General features: G+C 39.8%; 1 protein-coding gene and 1 pseudogene across 2 annotated transcripts in view; both read left to right on the top strand.

Moving 5' to 3' along the window:
• FNTA (farnesyltransferase, CAAX box, alpha) overlaps positions 1-23072 on the top strand; it is a 33233-nt gene that overhangs the window by 8666 nt on the left and 1495 nt on the right. The window contains exons 3-8 of one of the 2 annotated variants that reach the window (XM_036838887.1): positions 3490-3604; positions 13127-13231; positions 18063-18189; positions 19872-20020; positions 21830-21892; positions 22814-22985. In XM_036838887.1, coding sequence (XP_036694782.1) covers positions 3490-3604; positions 13127-13231; positions 18063-18189; positions 19872-20020; positions 21830-21892; positions 22814-22985 — 731 coding nt within the window. The remainder of the gene's footprint in view (positions 1-3489; positions 3605-13126; positions 13232-18062; positions 18190-19871; positions 20021-21829; positions 21893-22813; positions 22986-23072) is intronic. The other variant, XM_036838888.1, reaches the window with a different exon arrangement.
• On the top strand, positions 738-2862 carry LOC118887957 (annotated as a pseudogene).

Here is a 23072-nt window from a genome sequence, read left to right as displayed (position 1 = left end):
TTTATTTTTGGCTGCGTTGGGTCTTTGTTGCTGTGCGCAGGCTTTCTCTAGTTGCGGCAAGTGGGAGCTACTCTTCGTTGCGGTGTGTGGGGTTCTCATTGTGGTGGTTTCTCTCGTTGTGGAGCACGGGCTCTAGGCCTGCAGGCTTCAGTAAGTTGTGGCTCACGGGCTCAGTAGTTGTGGCTCGCGGGCTCTAGGCATGCAGGCTTCAGTAGTTGTGGTATGCGGGCTCGGTAGTTGTGGCGCACGGGCTTAGTTGCTCCGCGGCATGTGGGATCTTCCCAGACCAGGGCTTGAACCCGTGTCCCCTGCATTGGCAGGCAGATTCTTAACCACTGCACCACCAGGGAAGTCCCCAGTTTTAAATTTTTAATAGATATTACCAAGTGGTTTTCCATAGAGATATTTACTAGTTTATACGACCTTGAATAATGTATGAGTGAAGAAAGCAAGGCCCAGGACATTAGAGTAGGATGTGATCTCATTTGTATTTAAAAAAAAATGGGAGGATGGAATTAGAACATATACTTGTATGTGCATAGAATATATTTGGAAGGATACACTAGAATCACTCCACAATTGCTTCTGGGGAGAAGGACTGGGAATTTAGTGGAATGCAAACTTAGCGTGAGCCTTTTTGTATTGTTTGAGTTTTCTATCATTGTGTATATTACTTTTTCAGTTAAAAAAAAACTGATCGTGGGGGGCTTGGCCTCTGCCCGGCCTCGGAGCCGGAGCCGGAGGTGTTACCCCAGAAGGGTCGCGCCGAGCTATCCCGTCGGGTGGCGTACCCCGGGCAGGGCCCGGGCCAAGGGTCCAGGATGCTGAACGTCCCTTCCCAGTCTTTCCTGGGCTCCAGCAGCAGCAGCGCGTCTCCTCCAGGGGGCGTAGCAAGGTCCCTCTGAAACAGGGCAGAAGTCTTATGGATTGGTCGACTGACCAAAAGTGGAAAGGACCTAACAGGATTAAAAGGAAGATTAATTGAAGTAACTGAAGAAGAAATGAAAAAACACAACAAAAAAGATGATTGTTGGATATGCATAAGAGGCTTTGTTTATAACGTCAGCCCGTATATGAAGTGTCATCCTGGTGGAGAAGAGGAACTTATGAGAGCAGCAGGATCAGATGGTACTCACCTTTTTGATCAGGCCTGTTCTGCCAGTTTTTCCCAGAGTACAGAGTGCGTCATTCCTGATCTCCACCCTGCACTCCTTTCAGGGGGTGTTGAAGGTCAGCAGCTGCAGTGGCTAGTGACTTAGTCCTGGAAGAGGCAAGATGGTTCATCGCTGGGTCAACTATGAATCCATGCTGAAAGAATGCCTGGTTGGCAGGATGGCCGTTAAACCTGCTTTTCCTAAAGACTATCATGAGGAAAAGAAACTCTTAAACGGCATGCTTCCCAAGAGCCAAGTGACAGATCCACTTGCCAAAGAAGGGCCTAGTTCTCCAAGCTATGACTGGTTCCAAAGAGACGCTTTAGTCACCATTGTCATATATACTAAACAGAAGGATATCAATTTAGACTCAGTAATAGCTGATCACCGGGATGATTCCTTTAGAGCAGAAACAGTTATCAAGGATTATTCATATCTTATACATATTGCCCTAAGTCATGAGATTCAGGAAGATTTTTCTGTGTGAGTTGTTGAGAATGTGGGAAAAATAGAGATTGTCCTGAAGAAAAAAGAGAATACTTCTTGGAAATGCCTTGGTCATCCCCTGGAGAATCATAATTCACTTATTCCAAAGAAAGATACAGGTACTGAAATTGTGAAGCCATATACACCTGTATCTGATTCCTTATTCTCAGAGTTCAAGGAACCAGTTCTTCCCAACAATAAATACATCTACTTTTTGATCAAAATCTACCCTGCTGGACTCTTCACACCAGAGCTTGATCATCTTCAGATTGGAGATTATGTTTCTGTAAGCAATCCCGAGGGCAATTTTAAAATATCCCAGTTCCAAGAATTGGAAGATCTCTTTTTATTGGCAGCGGGAACAGGCTTCACACCAATGGTTAAAGTACTGAGTTATGCTTTGACTAATATACCCAGTCTCAGGAAAGTGAAGCTGATGTTCTTCAATAAAACAGAGGATCACATAATTTGGAGAAGCCAATTGGAGAAATTAGCATTTAAGGATAAAAGATTTGACCTTGAATTTGTTCTCTCAGCACCTACTTCTGAATGGAATGGCAAACGGGGATACGTTTCACCAGCTCTGCTTTCTGAATTTTTGAAAAGAAGTTTAGACACGTCCAAAGTCCTCATCTGCATTTGTGGACCAATGCCATTTACAGAACAAGGAATGAAGTTGCTGCATGATTTGAACTTTTCCAAAGATGAGATCCATAGTTTTACAGCATAATGAAGAGGTGTCATTCAACTGTTTTAGCTAAATTTGTGATTACTTAGGGTTTTTTAAAAGAACATTTTTGTATATAGGTTAACTGGAATCCAGGTTTTAGTTTCTTAAATGAAATCAAATGTTTCTTCACTATAGATACCTTGTTGACTTTATTTTGTACCATAACTTATTTTACTACTGATATTTGTCCTGGAAGGTCAATCATGGCAACAAGTATATACAGGATTCTTTGTTATGAATCACAAAGTTCCTTACCATTTAAACTGTATCACTGTTCTACAATAAGCTCTTGTGTTTTATGACATGATAAAGCAAATGATCATTTTGATCACATTTCTGTGCTGTAAGATGTCTGATTAGCAATACAGATTAAATTTTACATTGCACTGTAAACTGAGGAAATGATCATTTATGTCCTTGTTCTTACTATGAAAACATGGACTGTTATAACTTATTAAGTGATCCAAACATTTTGTGTGTCTATGGCCTTGATACAGAATAGAATAAAAAATATTCTTAATTAAAAAAAAAAAAAAACTGATCAGGGACTTCCCTGGTGGTCCAGAGGTTAAGAATCTGCCTTCCAATGCAGGGGACGTGGGTTCAATCCCTGGTCGGGGAGCTAAGATCCCACATGCCGAGGGGCAACTAAGCCCATGCACTGCAACTACTGAGCCCTTGTGCCTCAGCTAGAGAGCCCACGTGCTGCAAACTACAGAGCCCATGCGCTCTGGAGCCTGTGCACCACAACGAAGGGCCTGCCTGCTGCAACTAAGACCTGATGCAGCCAAAAAAAAAAAAAAAAAACTGATCAAAATAAAATGTGAGAAAAACAGCTAAGTGAATATATTTGGATATATGCACTCTTAATTTTTCTTTAATGCATAAGGTCTTTGGGGGATCTGGAGTCTGGCATCAACCCCTGTACGTGCATCCTGGCTGTGACACAAGTTATCAGAGTGGCAGTTATAGTCATTGGATTTTCTTTCTTTTGCATATTATAAATCGTATACATACAATAAAGTATCTTCCTCATAGAGTAAAAACAACATTTTGTACTATAGTGGTCGTTTTAAACAAGAAAGACCATCCTAATGCAGTTGTGTGCTCTGTTTCTAGTTCAGGATGTTTATGATTATTTCCGGGCTGTCCTGCAGCGTGACGAGAGAAGTGAACGAGCTTTTAAACTAACCAGAGATGCTATCGAGTTAAATGCAGCCAATTACACAGTGTGGTAAGTAAGACACATCATTAATATTCCCTGTGTGAATGTCTCAGGTTTTAGTTTGGATGACTTTTTTCTTAACATTAATTTTTATCAAAACAACAATTCACATATGAGTTTAAAAGTCAGAGACTGAATGAAAAATAGCAATCTCTCCTCTATTCCTTCTCACTACAGAGTCCCACTCCCCGGAGGCAACAACTCCTAGGTGTTTTTTCTTAAAATCACCTCTATATTCTTAATCATGTGCTTGATTATTTTTAATTTTTTCATTTTAGACATTACTCCTTCTATGGAAGATACAGAGTTCAGTCTCCTGTACTGTCTCCATCACAGTAATCAGTTCATGGTTCATGCGGACCCACATTTCATTGTATATTTACATTTCCTTTAACAGATTGGCTTTTTTATTTAGTTTTGTTCTCTTTTTACCAGCAAGTTATCTGTCTCCCAGACTCTGCTCATGTAGAATGTCTCGTTACTGTTGAGCACAGCAGGTAACCCTTCAGTTCCTTCCTTCCTTCTCCGAGGACTTGGGCACCGCGTGTCTGGTCCATAGCTCTTTCCTGTGTCGGGTCCCTGTTTCCTAGATCCCACATCTTTCTCTTTCCTGCTTTACTCTCATTTTATAGACCAGATCCTTGAATACAAGAAAACTCTTAGAAGGCTGTGATGGAAATTGTTACTGAGGTTTCGTAAATTTAAAAGTGTCTTAAGTCTCTTCTAGCTTCAGTGATAGAATTCTGGATTGGAAATCATTCTCCTTTAGATTTTTAAAACTGTCTTTCTGTTTCTTTCAGCCTCTATTGAGAAGATTCCCATTCCTTCATTTTAACCTTTTCTTTAGCTTTGGGAAATTTTTTTTTGTTTTATGTTCTTTTGATAATGTCTTCTCTCTTTCCTCTGTTGGCTCTCTCTGGAATGCCTTTTAGTTGCATGTTGTACTTCTGAGGTTGTCTTTTCTTACTTTTATCTCTTTTTATTTACTTTTGAGATTTCTTCAACTTTATCTTCTAACTGTTCTATCTGCACTCATGTTTAATTTACAAGAGCTCTTTTTATCTTCTCTGAATATTCTTTTTTAATAGCATCTTGTTTATTTCACGGATGGGATATGTTTTCACTTTTCTGTTTATTTGTTTTGATCTCTTTAATGTAAACATTTTTCTCAAATGAGTGGTAATTCTTGGCTCTCCTTTCATACTTACAGTGGAAGCAGGAAAAACCTGATTTGGCATCTCTTCGTGTTGCAGGACTTGTCACCTAGAGGGCTTTACCGTGAAGTTAGCATGGAGGCACGGCTGTTTTGTTTGACGTCTTCATATGTCAGTATTTCTGGGTCTTTTCTCTTGACTACTTTGTTTCTCTGAAGAAGAGCTGTCTGAGGAGTGTACATTTGGCTGCCACAGTTCTGGGGGTCAATTCTGGCAGGGGAAGACAGGGGTGGGGGGCATCTCAGTTGTTCAGTGTATCAGCATTTTAAATTTCCTTGTTTCCAGCCTTTACCTCACCCTGCCTTCTGCTGTGTCTGGTATTTCTTTCTGCTTTGGATTTTTCCAGAAAATAAAGCCACTTGTCTGCTGCCCAGGCTTTTTAGGAAAACCCTAGTCCTCCTTCTCCTGTGTGTTTTCTTTACTTTCACAAAACACACTTCACTTCTGGCGCTTCTAGTCACCGAATGTGTGTGGGATTTTTCCCCTACCAAGCAGTTCCCTGTGACACCACCTGGGTGTCCTACAGTTTAACTCAATTCTAACACTGTCTACCTGGAGGTAACGTCAGATCCCACAGGTTAAGGGCTCGGTCCCACAAGCCTGCCCCACCCCGATGCCAGTCGCACATCCTGTGCTTCTGACTGGTGGGCCATAAATCATAGGTTCCACGATCCCCTCCTTGGGTTCAACCGATTTGCTAGAGCAGCTCACAGAATTCAGTGAAACACTTACTTAGGTTTACCAGTTTATTAAATGGTATGATAAAACAGAGAGATGCACAGCCGGATGAAAAGGTGCATAGGGCGAGGTCTGGGAGGGTCCCGAGCACAGGAGCTTCTGTTCTTGTGGGGCTGAGGTGCATCACCCTCCTGGTACATGGATGTGTTCACCCACCTGGAAGCTCTCCAAATCCCCTGCTGTTGGGATTTAATGGTGGCTTCCTCGCCTGGACACGATCTATTATTAACTCCATTTCCAGCCTTTCTCCCCTGTCTGGAAGATGGGAGGTGGGGCTGAACATTCCAAGTTTCTAATCAAGGCTTGGTCTTTCTGGTGACCAGGAGCCATCCAGGAGCCCAACCAGAATCACCTCAGTAGAAGAGATGCCCGAGTGCTCTTATCACTCAGGAATTTACAAGGGTTTTAGGAGCTCTGTGTGAGGAAAGAAAAGACACACACACACACACACACACACACACACACACACACACACACACACACACACACACACACACACACACACACACACACACAGGCTGGGAGATGTTGTCACCTCTCTGCTCAGGGTGGGGGGAGGGATGTTGGCTGCTGAGGACTCTGTCTACATTTTAAACTGTTTTCAGCCCCACCCTTGACTTCCAGGTTCGGAAATACCTGATACATCTGATTTCTGAACCTTTCTTCCTCAGTTGACAGGTTTTTGGCACTTTCTGGTTTTCTAAGTCAGTCAAAACTATCAGCTTACCATTTTCCATCGTTTTGTTGACCTCTTTCAATTGCTGTGGTATCCCCTCATCCTTGTGGATTTATACCCTTTTTATTTCTTTACTGTCATTTTAGTAGGATTATCTAGAGCTGTTAGTGTGATCTTCCATCACTTTATGTCTCTAATATGCACATTTTTAGCTTGTAAGAAATTCCTGACTGTACACAGCTCAGAGCAACTTAGAATGCATTTAAAATTTCCTAAGTTTATTTGCTGTTTTCTTAAAAACAGTATACCTGAAATTACCCATATGAACCAGGCTGCCTGTATGTGTATGTGCTCTGTGAAGCCTCATTTTCTTTAAACTAATTATAATAGAGAAATACTGTCATCTCCTCTATTTAGCATTTCATTTTAAGAGATAACTTTTAAAGTAGTTTTTTTGGGGGGTGGAGTCAAGATGGCGGTGTGGGAAGACACAGAGTTGGCATCTCCCCACAACTAGGGCGCTTGCCAGACACTGGTGGGGAACCTCGAAGCCCAAGGAGATGGGAGGAACCCCCAAGTGAACCGGTAGGATGTGGGGGGACTGAGCAGGGAGGAGAAGTGGAGGCCAGACAGGACCGGTGCCCTTGAGGGGTGGCTGAGAGGGGAGGGGTTCCTATGCCTGGAGGGATCCTCGGGGGCTCAGATCGGGGGGGGAGAGTGCCCAGCATTTGCCCTAGTCACTCGAGCCTGGGAAGCCTGCTGGGCTCCCAGGCTGGGTCCCCCGCCCTCCAAAGCCCCCTCTAGGATGCGTGGGTCCTGGAGGCATAGGAGGGAGGCCGGGGGAGAGGAGGAGAGGCAGCAGGAGGGGCCCTCCAGGATGGGAGGAGCAGGAGAGGAGCAGAGGGCATTTGCCCCGCCCACGTGGGCCCAGGAAGCCACCTGGGCTCCCAGCCCGGGTCCCCCGTCCTCTGAGACCAGAGGCAGGCCTGGGCCCCTTCTGTTCCATTGAGCCTAAGCCCCACCCCCCCCACACACACCCCAGGGCCTTTTCCAGCCCTGTCAGTCCTAAGCATAGGCCCCGCCTACCACCCAAACCTCGCCCTTGCTTAGGTCCCACCCTCCACAGCCAAGGCCTTTTCTACCTTTTTTTTTTTTTCCTTCTGCTCTTTTTTTTTTCCCTTCTGCTCTTGTTTACTATTGTGGTTCTGTTTTACCTTATGGTTGTTTCATCTATATTTTTATTTTTATATTCTTTCTAACATATCTGTTAGTTTCCTAGTCTAATTTTATTTTTTACTCTTTCTTATTATTCTTTTTTTTTTTTTTTCTTTTCTTCTCTGCGCAGCTTGCAAAATCTTGGTTCATGAGCCAGGGGTAGGACTGAAGCTCCTGCGGTAGGAGCTCCGAGTCTGAACCACTGGACTAACAGAGAACCTCAGACCCCAGGGAATATTCATCGCAGTGAGGTCTCCCGGAGGTCCTCATCTCAGCACCAAGACCCAGCCCTACCCAACAGCCAACAAATTCCAGTGTTGGACGCCTCAGGCCAAACAACAAGTAAGACAGGAACACAATCCCACCCATCAAAAAAAAAAAATGAGACTGCAAAATATATGTCACAGATGAAGGAGCAAGGTAAAAACCTATAAGACCAAATAAATGAAGAGGAAATAGGCAATCTACCTGAAAAAGAATTCACAGTAATGATAGTAAAGATGATTCAGAATCTGGGAAATAAAATGGAGGCACTGATTGAGAAAATACAAGAAATGTTTAACAAAGATCTAGAAGAACTAAACAAACAGAGATGAACAACACAACTGAAATGAAAAATACACTAGAAGGAATGAATAACAGAATAACTGAGGCAGAAGAACGAATAAGTGAGCTGGAAGATAAAATGGTGGAAATTACTGCCGAGGAACAGAATAAAGAAAAAAGAACGAAAACAATTGAAGACAATCTCAGATAGCTCTGGGACAACACTAAACGCACCAACATTCAAATTATAGCGGTCCCAGAAGAAGAAGAGAAAAAGAAGGGGTCTGAGAAAATATTTGAAGAGATTATAGTGGAAAACTTCCCTAACGTGGGAAAGGAAATAGTCACCTAAGTCCAGGAAGCACAGAGAGTCCCGTACAGGATAAACCCTAGGATAAACACACCAAGACACATACTAAAACTAACAAAAATTAAATACAAAGAAAAAATATTAAAAGCAGCAAGGGAAAAACAAAAAATAACATACAATGGAATCCCCATAAGGTTAACAGCTGATTTTTCAGCACAAACTCTGCAGGCCAGAAGGGAGTGGCAAGGTATACTTGAAGTGATGAAAGACAAAAATCTACAACCAAGACTACTCTGCCCAGCAATGATCTTATTCAGATTTGATGGAGAAATTAAAAGCTTTTCAGACAAGCAAAAGCTAAGAGAATCCAGCACCACCAAACCAGCTTTACAACAAATGCTAAAGAAACTTCTCTAGGCAGGAAACATAAGAGAAGAATAAGACCTACAAAAACAAACCCAAAACAGTTAAGAAAATGGTAATAGGAATATACATATCAATAATAACCTTGAATGTAAATGGATTAAATGCCCCAACCAAAAGACACAGACTGGCTGAATAGATGCAAAAACAAGATCCATATATATGCAGTCTACAAGAGACGCACTTCAGACATAGGGACACATAGAGGCGGAAAGTGAGGGGATGGAAAAACATATTGCATGCAAATGAAAATCAAAAGAAAGCTGCAGTAGCAATACTCATATCAGATAAAATAGACTTTAAAATAAAGACTGTTACAGGAGATAAGGAAGGACACTACATGATGATCAAGGGATCAATCCAAGAAGAAGATATAACAATTATAAATGTTTATGCACCCAACATAGGAGCACCTCAGTACATAAGGCAAATGCTAACAACCAGGAAAGGAGAAATCGACAGTAACACAATAATAGTAGGGGACTTTAACAACCCACTTACCCAATGGACAGATCATCCAAACAGAAAATAAATAAAGAAACACAAGCTTTAAATGACACAATAGACCAGATAGATTTAATTGATATTTATAGAACATTCCACCCAAAAGTGGCAGAATACACTTTTTTCTCAGTTGCACACAGAACATGCTCCAGGATAGATCACATCATGGGTCACAAATCAAGCCTCGGAAAATTTAAGAAAACTGAAATCATATCAAGCATCTTTTCTGACCACAATGCTATGAGATTGGAAATCAGTTATAGGAAGACGACTGTAAAAAACACAAATACATGGAGGCTAAACAGTGCACTACTAAATAACCAAGAGATCACTGAAGAAACCAAAGAAGAAATAAAAAAATACATAGAAACAAATGACAACAGAAACACAACTGAAAAGCTATAGGATGCAGCAAAAGCAGTTCTAAGAGGGAAGTTTATAGCAATTCAATCTCACCTCAAGAAACAAGAAAAGTCTCAAACAATGTAACCCTACACCTAAAGAAAGTAGAGAAAGAAGAACAAAGAAAACCCAAAGTCAGTAGAAGGAAAGAAATCATAAATATCAGAGCAGAAATAAATGAAATAGGAATGAAGAAAACACTAGCAAAGATCAATAAAACTAAAAGCTGGTTCTTTGAGAAGATAAACAAAATTGATAAACCCTTAGCCAGACTCACCAAGAAAAAAAGGGAGGAGATGCAAATCAATAAAATTAGAAATGAAAAAGAAGAAATCACAACTGACACCACAGAAATACAAAGGATTATAAGAGACTACTACAAACAACTATATGCCAGAAAAATGGACAACCATGAAGAAATGGACAAATTCTTGGAAAGGTACAATTTTCCAAGACAGAACTAGGAAGAATTAGAAAATATAAACAGACCTGTTGCAAGTAATGAAATTGTAATTAAAAATCTTCCAACAAACAAAAATCCAGGGCCAGATGGCTTCACAGGTGAATTCTATCAAACATTTAGAGAAGAGCTAACACCCTTCCTTCTCAGACTCTGCCAAAAAATTACAGAGGGAGGAACACTCGCAAATTCATTCTACGAAGCCACCATCACCCTGATAGCAAAACCAGAAAAAGATATCACAAAAAAAGAAAATTATAGACCAATATCACTGATGAACATAGCCACAAAAATCCTCAACAAAATACTAACAAACAGGACCCAACAACATATTAAAAGGATCATACACCATGATCTAGTGGGATTTATCCCAGGGATGCAAGGATTCTTCAGTATACGCAAATCAATCAATGTGATACACCATATTAACAAATTAAAGAATAAAAAGCATATGATCATCTCAATCGATGCAGAAAAAGCTTTTGACAAAATTCAACACCCATTTGTAAAAACTCTCCAGAAAATGGGCAAACCCATTTTCTGGAAATAATCCGATTTACCATTGCAACAAAAAGAATAAAATACCTAGGAATAAACCTACCTAAGGGGGCAAAATACTTCTACTCAGAATACTATAAAACACTGATGAAAGAAATCAAAGATGATGTAAACAGATAGAGAAATATACCATGTTCTTGGATTGGAAGAATCAATATTGTGAAAATGACTATACTACCCAAAGCAATCTACAGATTCAGTGCAATCCCTATCAAACTATCAATGGCATTCTTCACAGAATTAGCACAAAAAATTTTACAATTTGTATGGAAACACAGAAGACCCCGAATAGCCGAAGCAATCTTGAGAAAGAAAAACAGAGCTGTAAGAATCAGGCTCCCCGACTTCAAACTATACTACAAAGCTAGAGTAATCAAGACAGTATGGTACTGGCACAAAAACAGAAATATAGATCAATGGAACAGGATAGAAAGCCCAGAGATAAACCCATGCACATATAGCCACCTAATCTATGACAAAGGAGACAAGAACATACAATGGAGAAAAGACAGCCTCTTCAATAAGTGGTGCTGTGAAAACTGGACAGCTACATGTAAAAGAATGAATTCAGAACACTCCCTAACACCATACACAAACATAAACTCAAAATGGATTAAAGACCTAAATGTAAGACCAGACACTATAAAACTCTTAGAGGAAAACGTAGGAAAAACACTCTTTGACATAAAACACAGCAAGATCTTTTTTATCCCACCTCCTAGAGTAATGAAGATAAAAACAAAAATAAACAAATGGAACCTAATTAAAGTTAAAAGCTTTTGCACAGCAAAGGAAACCATAATCAAGACAAAAAGACAACCCTCAGAATGGGAGAAAATATTTGCAAATGAAACAATGGACAAAGGATTAATCTCTAAAATATACAAACAGCTCATGGAGCTCAATATTGAAAAAGAAACAACCCAATTAAAAAATGCGTGGAAGACTTAAATAGACATTTTACCAAAGAAGACATACAGATGGCCAAGAGGCACATGAAAAGATGCTCAACATCACTAATTATTAGCGAAGTGCAAATCAAAACTACAATGAGGTATCACCTCACACCAGTCAGAATGGCCATTATCAAAAAATCTAGAAACAGTAAATGCTGGAAAGGGTGTGGTGAAAGGGAACCCTCCTGCACTGTTGGTGGGAAGGTAAATTGATACAACCGCTGTGGAGAACAGTATGGAGGTTCCTTAAAAAACTAAAAATAGAACTACCATATGATCCAGCAATCCCACTATTGGGCATATACCCTGAGAAAACCATAATTTAAAAAGAGACATGTACCACAATGTTCATTGCAGCACTATTTACAATAGCCAGGACATCGAAGCAACCTAAACGTTCATCGACAGATGAATGGATAAAGAAGATATGGCACATATATACAATGGAATATTACTCAGCCATAAAAAGAAATGAAATTGAGTTATTTGTAGTGAGGTGGATGGACCTAGAGTCTGTCATACAAAGTGAAGTAAGTCAGAGAAAAACAAATACCATATGCTAACACATATATAGGGAATCAAAAAAAATGGTACTGCTGAACCTAGTGGCAGGGCAGGAATAAAATCGTAAACATAGAAATGGACTTGAGGACACGGGGCAGGCGGGAAACTGGGGCAAAGTGAGAGTAGCGTCGACATATGTACACTACCAAACGTAAAATAGATAGCTAGTGGGAAGCAGCAGCATAGCACAGGGAGATCAGCTTGGTGCTTTGCGATGACCTAGAGGGGTGGGATGGGGAGGGTGGGAGGGAGGCTCACGAAGGAGGGGATATGAGGACATGTGTATGCATATGGCTGATTCGCTTTGTCATACAGCAGAAACGAACACAGTATTGTGAAGCAATTATGGTCCAATAAAGATGTATTAAAAAAAAATTAAAAAAATAAAGTAGTTTTTTGTCTCATTGTATATTGAGTTGGAATATTTTGAAATTCTGAAGTAAAAATAGACTAGAACTAATCATGTCTTTAGGGAAAAGGTGTTTTTAATGGTTTGAATTCACCTGTGAAGAAATTAAAGAGAAACTTGTTTCATTTATAAGTAGCATTTTTATGGTGGTTCTAAAAGTAAAATATATGATAATGTTTGTAATGAAATTAATTTATTGTATGAGTAATGCATCTAAACGAACAGGTTATACCATATGGGGAAAGAGATGTTTTTGATTCTTGTGTAATAGAACACTAGTAACCAGAGTATTACCTGGAAATAATCATTTGTTGGTTGTCTTCTGTCTCACATTTGCTGCCTTTCACTATTTTGCTTCAAAATGCTTGATTCTTCCGTTCTTCAGATAGTTCTATGAGTTTGGACAACCACAAGCGGTTAAATTGCTAAATTATTGGTTATATAGAATACCTACCAAAAAATGTGTCTATGTTGTTGTCTTGTGACTTCATTTGATACTGTGGCTGGGCAATTTATGTGGAGTAATGAGACTTTGGATGCTTGATGTTTGCTGTAGGCATTTTCGGAGAGTTCTCTTAAAGTCACTCCAAAAGGATCTACATGAGGAAATGAACTACATCACGGCAATAATTGAGGAACAGCCCAAAAACTATCAAGTTTGGTAAGATGAAAATAGGAAGGAAATAAGTCACTATGCTAATAGTACCTGCCAATGGGTGACGAAACCATAGGGAATTGTTCGTGTCTTTATAATTACAGTGCTTGCATTGGAGCTAATGTCACCAGTCTTACAGTGTTGTTGGGAGTAACTGAGATAACTTTATGTTTAGTGCTTGAAGTGGTGCTTGACCCATAGTTAACACTCAAATGTTTGCTGCCGTAATTATTTCAAACTTCGACATTAGCACATAATAGTACTAGAGTCAGGAAAAAATTTGAGTGAAAAATCTGAAAAAATGTTTCTATTCAGTGTGTTATAAAATGACTCTGATATTTCATCTTTTATTCATTTATTTATTAAAAAATTTTTTATTGATGTTGGGGGTACAAAGATGAATGAGACACAGTCTAAAAGGGAAAGCAAATAATAAAACCAGTTATTTTACAGAGCAGTGTGAAAAATATAATGGTAGGGTTTTTTACAGTGTGTATTTGTTCTAAAAGTTAAGCCCCTAACTTAGACAAGAGGATGGGGGAGCAGGACACAGTGGGGGAAAAGAGAAGTTATGGGACAGGAGGACAGAGAACAAATAGGAAAGAAAGAAAGAGTCCGGACAGTACCCAGCATTTAGTGAGCCCCCCATGAATGGTAGCGACTGTGGTGATGGAGGTGACGGTCGAGGAAGAGCAGGAGGAGGAGAGAAGGAGGTGGCGTTGCCGTGGTCATGGTGAAGGAGATGCAGCAGCGTGGTGTCCGTCAAGAGCTGTCTCCACTTCTGTGCCACTGACTGCCTGCTCTTCATTCAGGGCTTGCCTCCATTTGATGTTTTTCCAGTGTAATGACTGGGACACACACCACCCTGTCTTTATGCCTGAGATTTAAGGATGATTTCTGAGAAGAAAGACTGCTGAGGCAAAGAGAATATTCTGGGGAGAAGAGGCATGAAAGAGCTTGGTGCACTCTGGGAACTGCATGTAATTCCATGTGATTAGAGTACGTTTGGGGGCCCTAGGACGAGATCATAAAGGGCCTTATGAACATTGGTAAGGGTTTGGGGTTTGATCTTAGCTGCAGTGGAGAGCTCCTGACAAATTTTAATTAAGGAAGTAGTATGATTAGATTTGTGTCTTGGGAGCTTTACCCTGACAGCAGGGTGGAGGATAGCGGAAGAGGCTCACAGTTCTGGCGGGCCATGGCAGTGTAGGGGCCAGGGGAGAGTGTGGTAGGGTATGGGAGAGAGAAGGGTACATGTGAGAGAGGTTTTGGAGGCAGAAGCAACAGGCTTTGAAGTTAAACTTATCAGGGGAGTGACAGAGAAGAATGATGTCTATATTTTTGGCTTGACCATTGGGTGAATGATGATGCTGACCACTTGGGGAATTTTGGGAAACAAAGCAGCACATTTTTGGGAAAGAAGGGTGGATTCAGTACTAGACAAGTAGAATTTGATGTGCTTATGGAAAACCTGTGTAAAGTTGTCCAGTTGTCCAGTAAGTGATTGAAAAATGCTCCTCTGGGGCTTCCCTGGTGGCGCAGTGGTTGAGAATCTGCCTACCAATGCAGGGGACACGGGTTCCAGCCCTGGTCTGGGAAGATCCCACATGCCACGGAGCAACTGGGCCCGTGAGCCACAATTACTGAGCCTGCGCGTCTGGAGCCTGTGCTCCGCAACAAGAGAGGCCGCGATGGTGAGAGGCCCGCGCACCGCGATGAAGAGTGGTCCCCACTTGCCGCAACTAGAGAAAGCCCTCGCACAGAAACGAAGACTCAACACAGTCATAAATAAATAAATAAATAAATAAATAAAAAAAAAAGAACGTGAATTTCTAAAAAAAAAAAAAAAAAGAAAAATGCTCCTCTGGAGTGGCAGTCCCCACTCTGGATGAGGATGCTCAGGGAGAATTAGAGAAGGTTGGGGACAGAGCACTGGTGAGCATCCGCGTCTGAGAGGCAGAGAGGTGGTCCAGGACGACTGAGGAAGGAAACCAGAAGTCAGTGTCCTCACCAAGAGAAGGGAGAGTTTCAAGAAGAAAGTGATGGATGGCAGTATCAGCTACTGCTGAGAGGTCGCGGAGAGCAAGGGCTAGAGATGACCCGTGGGATTGTTAAGTAGGCCGTTGCCAGTGACTGGTCTTGGCACCAGGAGTCCTCCCACCAGGGGCAGGGCAGGGCAGGGAAGGGCAGGGCTGGGAAGAGGAAATGAGCCACGGAGCAGTGCTTGAATCGCTAACGGGAGATGCAGTTGGCTGTTGAGAAAGAAGACGGAGCAAGCAGCTAGTCAGGACTGTGTCTTTGGGTCTTGTTTTTCCAAAGTGGCAAAGACTTCATGGTGTGGGGAGAGTTACTAGAAAGAGAGAAGGTGAGAATTCTGGAGAAAAGGGGGATAGAGTAAGGGCTTGCTTGGAGTTGGGAAGAGATCCAACACATAGGTTAGCCTTAGGAGAAGGAACAGCTCCCCAGCTGTGGACACATGTGGAGAGTGAACTGCTCTCTGGCCCAGTTGGCTAATAATAATCTGCATGATCAAATACGGTCGTTAAGGAGTACGAACCATAAGTAGATACTTAATTTTCAAAGAATTAGAACATAATAGATCTGACGGTGAGTAACTGAACATTTGGCAAAGCATGGAAGTGCTAGCTGTTGTGGATTTCCATTTGTAGAATTTTAAACAACTTTACCTCTGTAGGTTCTTTCTTTGTAAGTGCATGACGGTTGCATTCCTGAGAAATTGCCTTATAAAAGAGTTGTTTTAGTGACAAAAGTGATTAGCTAGAGAGTTTCAGTCCCTCATTTAAAAGGCATTGACCCTTCGGAGTTAAGGTGCTTTTATGTAAATATTTGGAGGTTATAGCTCCAGAAGGGAAGGTCCCTTGGTGGTCTAGTGGTTAGGATTCGGCGCTTCCACTGCTGTGGCCCAGGTTCAGTACCTGGCCGGGGAACTGAGATCCCACAAGCTGTGTGTTGTGGCCAAAAAAAAAAAAAAAATCCAGAAAAGTACTTGAAGAGATATATAAACTATGTACCATTTTATCTTAAAAGAAAAAATAATCCAGACATCACAAGCATTCTCAGCATTTGATTACATCTAGTTTTTGCTGAAGAGAAGTAGCTTCCTTTTCTGGACACTGCAGATTCTGTCATTAACACGTTGGCACCTATCGTTATGAAAAACAAAATATAAAAACACCCAGAGCGGGCTTCCCTGGTGGCTCAGTGGATAAGAATCCACCTGCCAATGCAGGAGACACGGGTTCAAGCCCTGGTCTGGGAAGATCCCACATGCCGCGGAGCAGCTAAGCCCATGCGCCACAACTACTGAGCCTGCGTTCTAGATCCCGCGAGCCACAACTACTGAGCCCACGTGCTGCAACTACTGAAGCCCACATGCCTAGAGCCCGTGCTCCGCAACAAGAGAAGCCACCGCAATGAGAAGCCCGCGCACTGCAATGAAGAGTAGCCCCCGCTCGCCGCAACTAGAGAAAGCCCGTGTGCAGCAACGAAGACCCAACACAGCCAAAAATAAATAAAATTTTAAAAATTTAAAAAGAAAAAAAGAAACCCAGAGCAGCTGCTGTTGGAAACCTAGCAGGTTTTAATTACAGTACATTTTAAATTGCCCACTCCGCTAGTTGCTATCATATCTAGTATAGTACAAGTAATGCAAATCCTGTATGCCAGGCCACTTTTTATTAAATTCACTATGAAAACTTATGCTGTAAGATCAAACCCCTGTATTTAATTAATACTCTTTAAATCATAGAACATCAGAGAGAGCTTCTTAGTATTTTGTTCTGAGCAGTCATTTTGACACACTGGAGGACCTAATTCTTAAGTTTTTCCTGAATTATAGAATTTACCAGTAACCTGGAAAAATAAATTATTAATGTACTCACTGACTTGGAAGACTTCTTAAATTATTTGGAAACCGTTCCCTCTAGGATCTTCCTCTTGGTAGTATCTTGCCTTCTTAATATTCTCTAAGATGAATTTTTAAATTTTCCATGCATGTAGAATAGGTCACCCATTAAGCATTAAATCTTTCCCCTTTCCTCCATTATCCCTGTTCACTTTTAGTATAATGAATACTAATGGTTTTTTTAAAAAAACAGCTTCACTGAGATATAATTCACATAGCATACTATTTACCCATTTAAGGGGTATATATGTGCAGCCATCACCACAGTGAATTTTAGAACATTTTCACTAATAGATTTTTATAAATATTTCAGCTAAAGAAAATTATAAAAATAGAACCCAATAGAGAACTCTTAGAAGTATTTTCCTGGTACAGAAACTCCTCTTTTGACAAACTTGCAACTTGTCATAGCTACTTGCCAGAGAAGAAGTGAATTCCATTCTGCCCACAAACTGGTAGAATAAGAAGTTGCTTGAATGGTGGCACTTAGGACTTAAGGAAAACTGACAGCATGTTGATAACCAGAGGGGCTTCCATACTTGATAAAATAGTATCACATTTCCCATAATCTCATTGTGACATCTGGGCATGTTGAAAAATTCTTTCACGGTACTGTGGTTGTCAAGAGATTACTGTACTTTCAGATTTAGCTTGAGATAAACCTTCTTTAAGCTCTTATTATCTGGTTTCATTTTATGTGCAAATCACTGTTTTATGTTTCTCAGCTGTTACTTAGTGTTCTGAAATTTTTTCTCTTAGCGTTTATTCTGTAGTACCTTTTCTTTCTAGTAGAGTCTTGAGAATTAGAGATAAATTGCTGTTTCTTGAGTGTCCCTCCACATCACCTAACACATGCAGCTGATACTTTCGTTTTGGGGTAAATTAACACGAAACTTCTTCTCTCGACTTTAGGCATCATAGGCGAGTGCTAGTGGAATGGCTGAGAGACCCATCTCAGGAGCTTGAGTTTATTGCTGATATTCTTAATCAGGATGCAAAGAATTATCACGCCTGGCAACATCGACAATGGGTTATTCAGGTATTGCCTTTCTTGTGTTTTGCAGATTTTTATTTTTTTAACTGAATTAAATAATTTAATTACTATTAAATTGTAGTGTACTTAAACTGAAACACACATGTAGATCATTACAAACTATATAATGATTAAGAATTATTCAGATACTTAATTAAACCTGACATCCTTCATGTTGGTTAACCTTTATAATCTCTTTGGATATGTTGGTGAGTAACTTCACATTAAAGAAGAATAATAGTGACTTTTATTCTCAACCACTGCGCCACCAGGGAAGCCCAATAGTGACTTTTTAAATACTTTTTGGATTGAATTTGTGTCACGTATTTGCTAGCAAATTGAATAGAAAAAGTAGTTGTAAATTTTTAATACAGCTGTGTTATTTTAATTAACAAGGACATATTACATATTACGGTTTTGCATGCATAAACTTTGAAATATGATTTTACAGTAACTGTTGTATGTTTTATTTCTGCCCACTTGTTAAAATTTTATGCTAAATCCTGAATAGAAGAAAACAGTTATGGGACTTCCCTGGCGGTCCACTGGTTAAGATTTCGCCTTACAATGCAGGGGGTGCAAGTTCGATCCCTGTTCGGGGAGCTAAGATTCCCCCATACCTTGGGGCCAAAACACAAACCATAAAACAGAAGCAATATTGTAACAAATTCAATGAAGACTTTTAAAAATTGGTCCACATCAAAAAAATCTTTAAAAAAAAAAAGAAAAGAAAATAGTTATAACTCCCACTCTGGGCATTTTTATTTATTCCAGCCAACAATTGTAGTGTTGTGTCCGGTGAATTTTTTCCAGGGATTGCTACTTTCTGCACTGTTCATTATACCAAGAGTATTTCACCAAAAAATTTATTGCTTAAAAATTTAAACTTTTCCAAATTTGATTAAAGGAATACATTTTCTAAAGACATTTAGTATTTTTATTTTTTTATGAAATTCTAGTTTTTTGCTAGTATCAAATAAGCAGTATATCTCCGTTAGCTTTTTCATAGTTAACGTCCCCAACTTTTGTGGCATTTGTACGTTTTGACCTTTTACTCCTTTTTCAAATTGTCTTTGTTGGTTCTCTTCTCTCCATAATTTTTTAAATTGAAACAGCTTTGTAATGTAAAAATTTATATCTAAATCCAATTGTATATTTATCTACATGTATTTTATCATTTTTGAATACTTCCCTTTTACTTAATATATGTAATAATGTCAAATCACATCAAATTAATATACAGTAGTACAGTTAATCATTGTCTTATTACTGAGTTTGGTTTTTTTCTTCCACATTTTTACCATAAACAATGCATAAGCATTTAGTTAGGTATACTTTTTTTTTTTTTCTTTTGATTTAATTCTTTAGAGTAGTTCTTGGGTCAAAGTTAAAACATGCTGCTTGGTATCTAAATTGTTTTCCACAAGATGCTACTGAATGACAGCCACTCTGGCTGCTCACTCTCACTTCCTAATTTTTCCTTCCTCATCGCCATTCCTCTGTCTTTGATGACTTTTCTTTCCCCGCCATTTCCTTGACCTTCAGCATCCCTCTCCTCCAAATATGTGATGAGTCCATGTCTTCATTTCTACCTGCTTAGCTTTGCTGAAGTTTTATTTATTTATTTTTATTGTTAATAAATGATAGGACATTTCTAATTGGATGTTTTATTTTGTATTTTCTTTTAGGAATTTAAACTTTGGGATAATGAGCTGCAGTATGTAGACCAACTTCTCAAAGAGGATGTGAGAAATAACTCTGTCTGGAACCAAAGATACTTCGTAATTTCTAACACCACGGGCTACAATGATCGTGCTGTTTTGGAGAGAGAAGTCCAGTTAGTAATCACTTGTTCACTCATTAAGAGAATATTTGTTTGCCTACCATGTCTCATGTTACTACTGAGGTACAGGGCATAAAGGCGTTGGGATACAGCAAAGATCAAGATTGCCCCAATCCTACCCTCATAGAAGTAATAGGACAGAATACTTACGTGAAACCTATAATGATAAATTTACGAATAATATAGTGTATAGCAGTGGTCCCCAAGCTTTTTGGCACCAGGGACTGGTTTCGTGGAAGACAGTTCTTTCACGGACCGGGGGTGGGGTGGGGCTGGTGGTGGGATTGGTTCAGGTGGTAATGTGAGCGATGGGGAGTGTCCACAGCCTGGGGGTTGGCGGCCCCTGGTGTATAGTAAACCTTTACTTAGTAGTGCCTTAAGTTTCTTGAAATATTGTTGCTACTGTAGATTGAGAAGAACTCAGATTTCATAGTGTCTAGGAAGCTCTATTTTAAAACTATCTCATTAAATTTTAGATAACAGTCCCCAGATGCCATGTTACTCTAGTGCAGGGTTTGGGCCAATGAGTCTTTGTTGTCCTGTGCATTATAGGATGTGTGGCTGCATTCTCAGCCTTTATGCCCTATATCTCAGTAGTAAACCCCACCCCAGCCCAAATCACCCCCAGTTGAAAACTGCTGTAGCATATAAAATGCTGTTATAAGATCTAGAAATTTCTGAATTGGCATGAATTTCTATATTCTGTCCATAAACCTCTTTTCTGACTTTGTCTAATTTGTCTCAGTGTCTTGATTGAAATTTGAATATGTTTATTGTCTTTATAGCCTGATGAGATCATAGTCATATTTTAATTATAAAAGTTGTTTCAACAGCTCCTAGGAAGAGCTGATTTTGTGGTACGTCTACCTCTCATCTCCCTTGCCCTTACTTCTGCTTGGATCAGGGCAGTTGGCTCTAATTTTATCTGTTCTATATATAGGGTTCTGGTGATTTAAATTTTAAAAAAGCACACACACACAGTCTCCAATCTAGTGTCCTATATTAACTCTCTTCTCCAGGCTTCTTTCTTTATAATATTCATAATTTTCGTAATGCTGAATGAGTTTATTATTACTTTCTGTGAAAAAAAATGCTGTTAAAACAGCACTGCAATGAAACTAAGATTACTAAACTTTAGTCAGTGACTAACTCATTTGAGCAAGTATATACTGAAGCAAAGTTCTGTAACTCCCTTGGAATTTTTTGTAACTGGATCTAAATTACAATTAATAATCTGGTTAAGGGGAAGAGAAAAGTAGGGAGTGTCCATTTGGAATGGAATCACATCATAGTTTGCAGGTACTCTTGTTTTGGAATATAAGAAATATGCAGTTGTTGGTTTCTTATTTTTATTCTTTGTCTATATAATCTCCATGCTTGTCTATTTTTTATTATAGCTTCCAAGATCATTTAGTTCTCCTTTTTCAATGAGTAATGATTTTTCTGGCGTAAGTATGTCTTAGACATTTTCCCCAAGATTGCTTCAGCGAAAAAAGGACAGTCTCCTTGTTGTAGCTGACATTTCCTTCAGAGGGAAAGCCTAAGTGAAAGGAAGTTTCCAACATTAACTTCTTTTCCATTTGTGAACTGAGCTTTCGTATTACTTTGTAAATAAGAATTGACCATTGCAGCCACGAGGGAGTCTCTAATTCAGATATAACCTAGGGAGGTACCAAGTCCACCAGCAGAGATAAGTGAAAGCTCATGTCCAAGCTGTGCCACCATCATAGGAAGACTGTTTCTCATTATTGCACTGCTCTTGCAGAGTTATACACATGTTTATTTGTGGTCTTTTTCTTACAGGTACACTCTGGAAATGATCAAACTAGTACCCCATAATGAAAGTGCATGGAACTATTTGAAAGGGTAAGAGGTTGTTTTTGCTTTTTTTTTTTTTTTTAACCTGCTAACATGAGTCATCGTGGAATATGTTCCATAATAAGATTCCAAAAGGACACTAAAGTATTTTCCATTTTTCTGGATCTAAGAGCAGAAGTGTAACAGCGTTATGATAACACCCAAGAACAGTACCCTCTACCCTTTCCTTAACCTCCCAGGCACATACCAGCACAGTTTTTAGAATAGTCCATGAGTAGACAGTGACACAATTTTAACAGCATTTATGAATCCTGGGGTCTTCATGTCACAGAACGGAATACACACACACCAGTTTCTGTTCAGCTCAGGATCACGGGAAGACAAGACAAATCACTTACAAACAGATTGCACAGACGCTTAGCCACCCTTTGTGTTGTCATTTCCGGAGATCTCCTGTTACAAGTCTCACTCCTTAAATCAGCAAGGTTTCTCTTGCCACTGACATCACCTGGCTCCTTGTCAAACTTAAGGGTCTCCAAGGAAACAGGCCCAAAGAGTACAAAGCATGGAGCTCAGTCACATTTGGAGATCTGTCAGAGCTTGGGGCCTATAGTATCTGGAGAGCTAAAGGGATGAATAACCATCTCAAGACACAGAAATGTCTCTCCTGTTTTTTTCCTTCCCTTTTAATTTTAAGAAAATGGAATTTTTTTCCTTTAATTTTGTATGTTGCAGTTTGACTTACAAATGATTATTTTTAAACTTCATTATTCTTTTTAGCTAATTTTACCCAGCTCTTAATTATGCATGATAAAGCTCACATTTAATTTAAAAATTTCATTTCATTTCAACCTCATTCAAAATGTTTCCTTTTCTTGCTTATATTACAGGGGTCATTTTCTCTTGATCTTTCTACTGTTTTTGTTCTTCCTTCTCAAAATTGGGAATAATTTTTTTTTTTTTTTTTAGGATTTTGCAGGATCGTGGTCTTTCCAAGTATCCCAACCTGTTAAATCAATTACTTGATTTACAACCAAGTCACAGTTCCCCCTACCTAATTGCCTTTCTCGTGGACATCTATGAAGACATGCTAGAAAACCAATGTGACAACAAGGAGGACATTCTTAATAAAGCATTAGAGGTAAGCTGGCAGGACTCAGCGATTTCTTCTTGGAGCCTCAAAGCTGGGTCTGCCCAGCGACACCAGTATTCACTCCCCTTTCAACAC

Source organism: Balaenoptera musculus, chromosome 21 (genome assembly GCF_009873245.2).
Source record: "Balaenoptera musculus isolate JJ_BM4_2016_0621 chromosome 21, mBalMus1.pri.v3, whole genome shotgun sequence".
Classification (NCBI taxonomy): Eukaryota; Metazoa; Chordata; class Mammalia; order Artiodactyla; family Balaenopteridae; genus Balaenoptera; species Balaenoptera musculus.
Note: the sequence above shows the minus strand (reverse complement) of the source record. Positions and strands in the feature narration are given on the sequence as shown.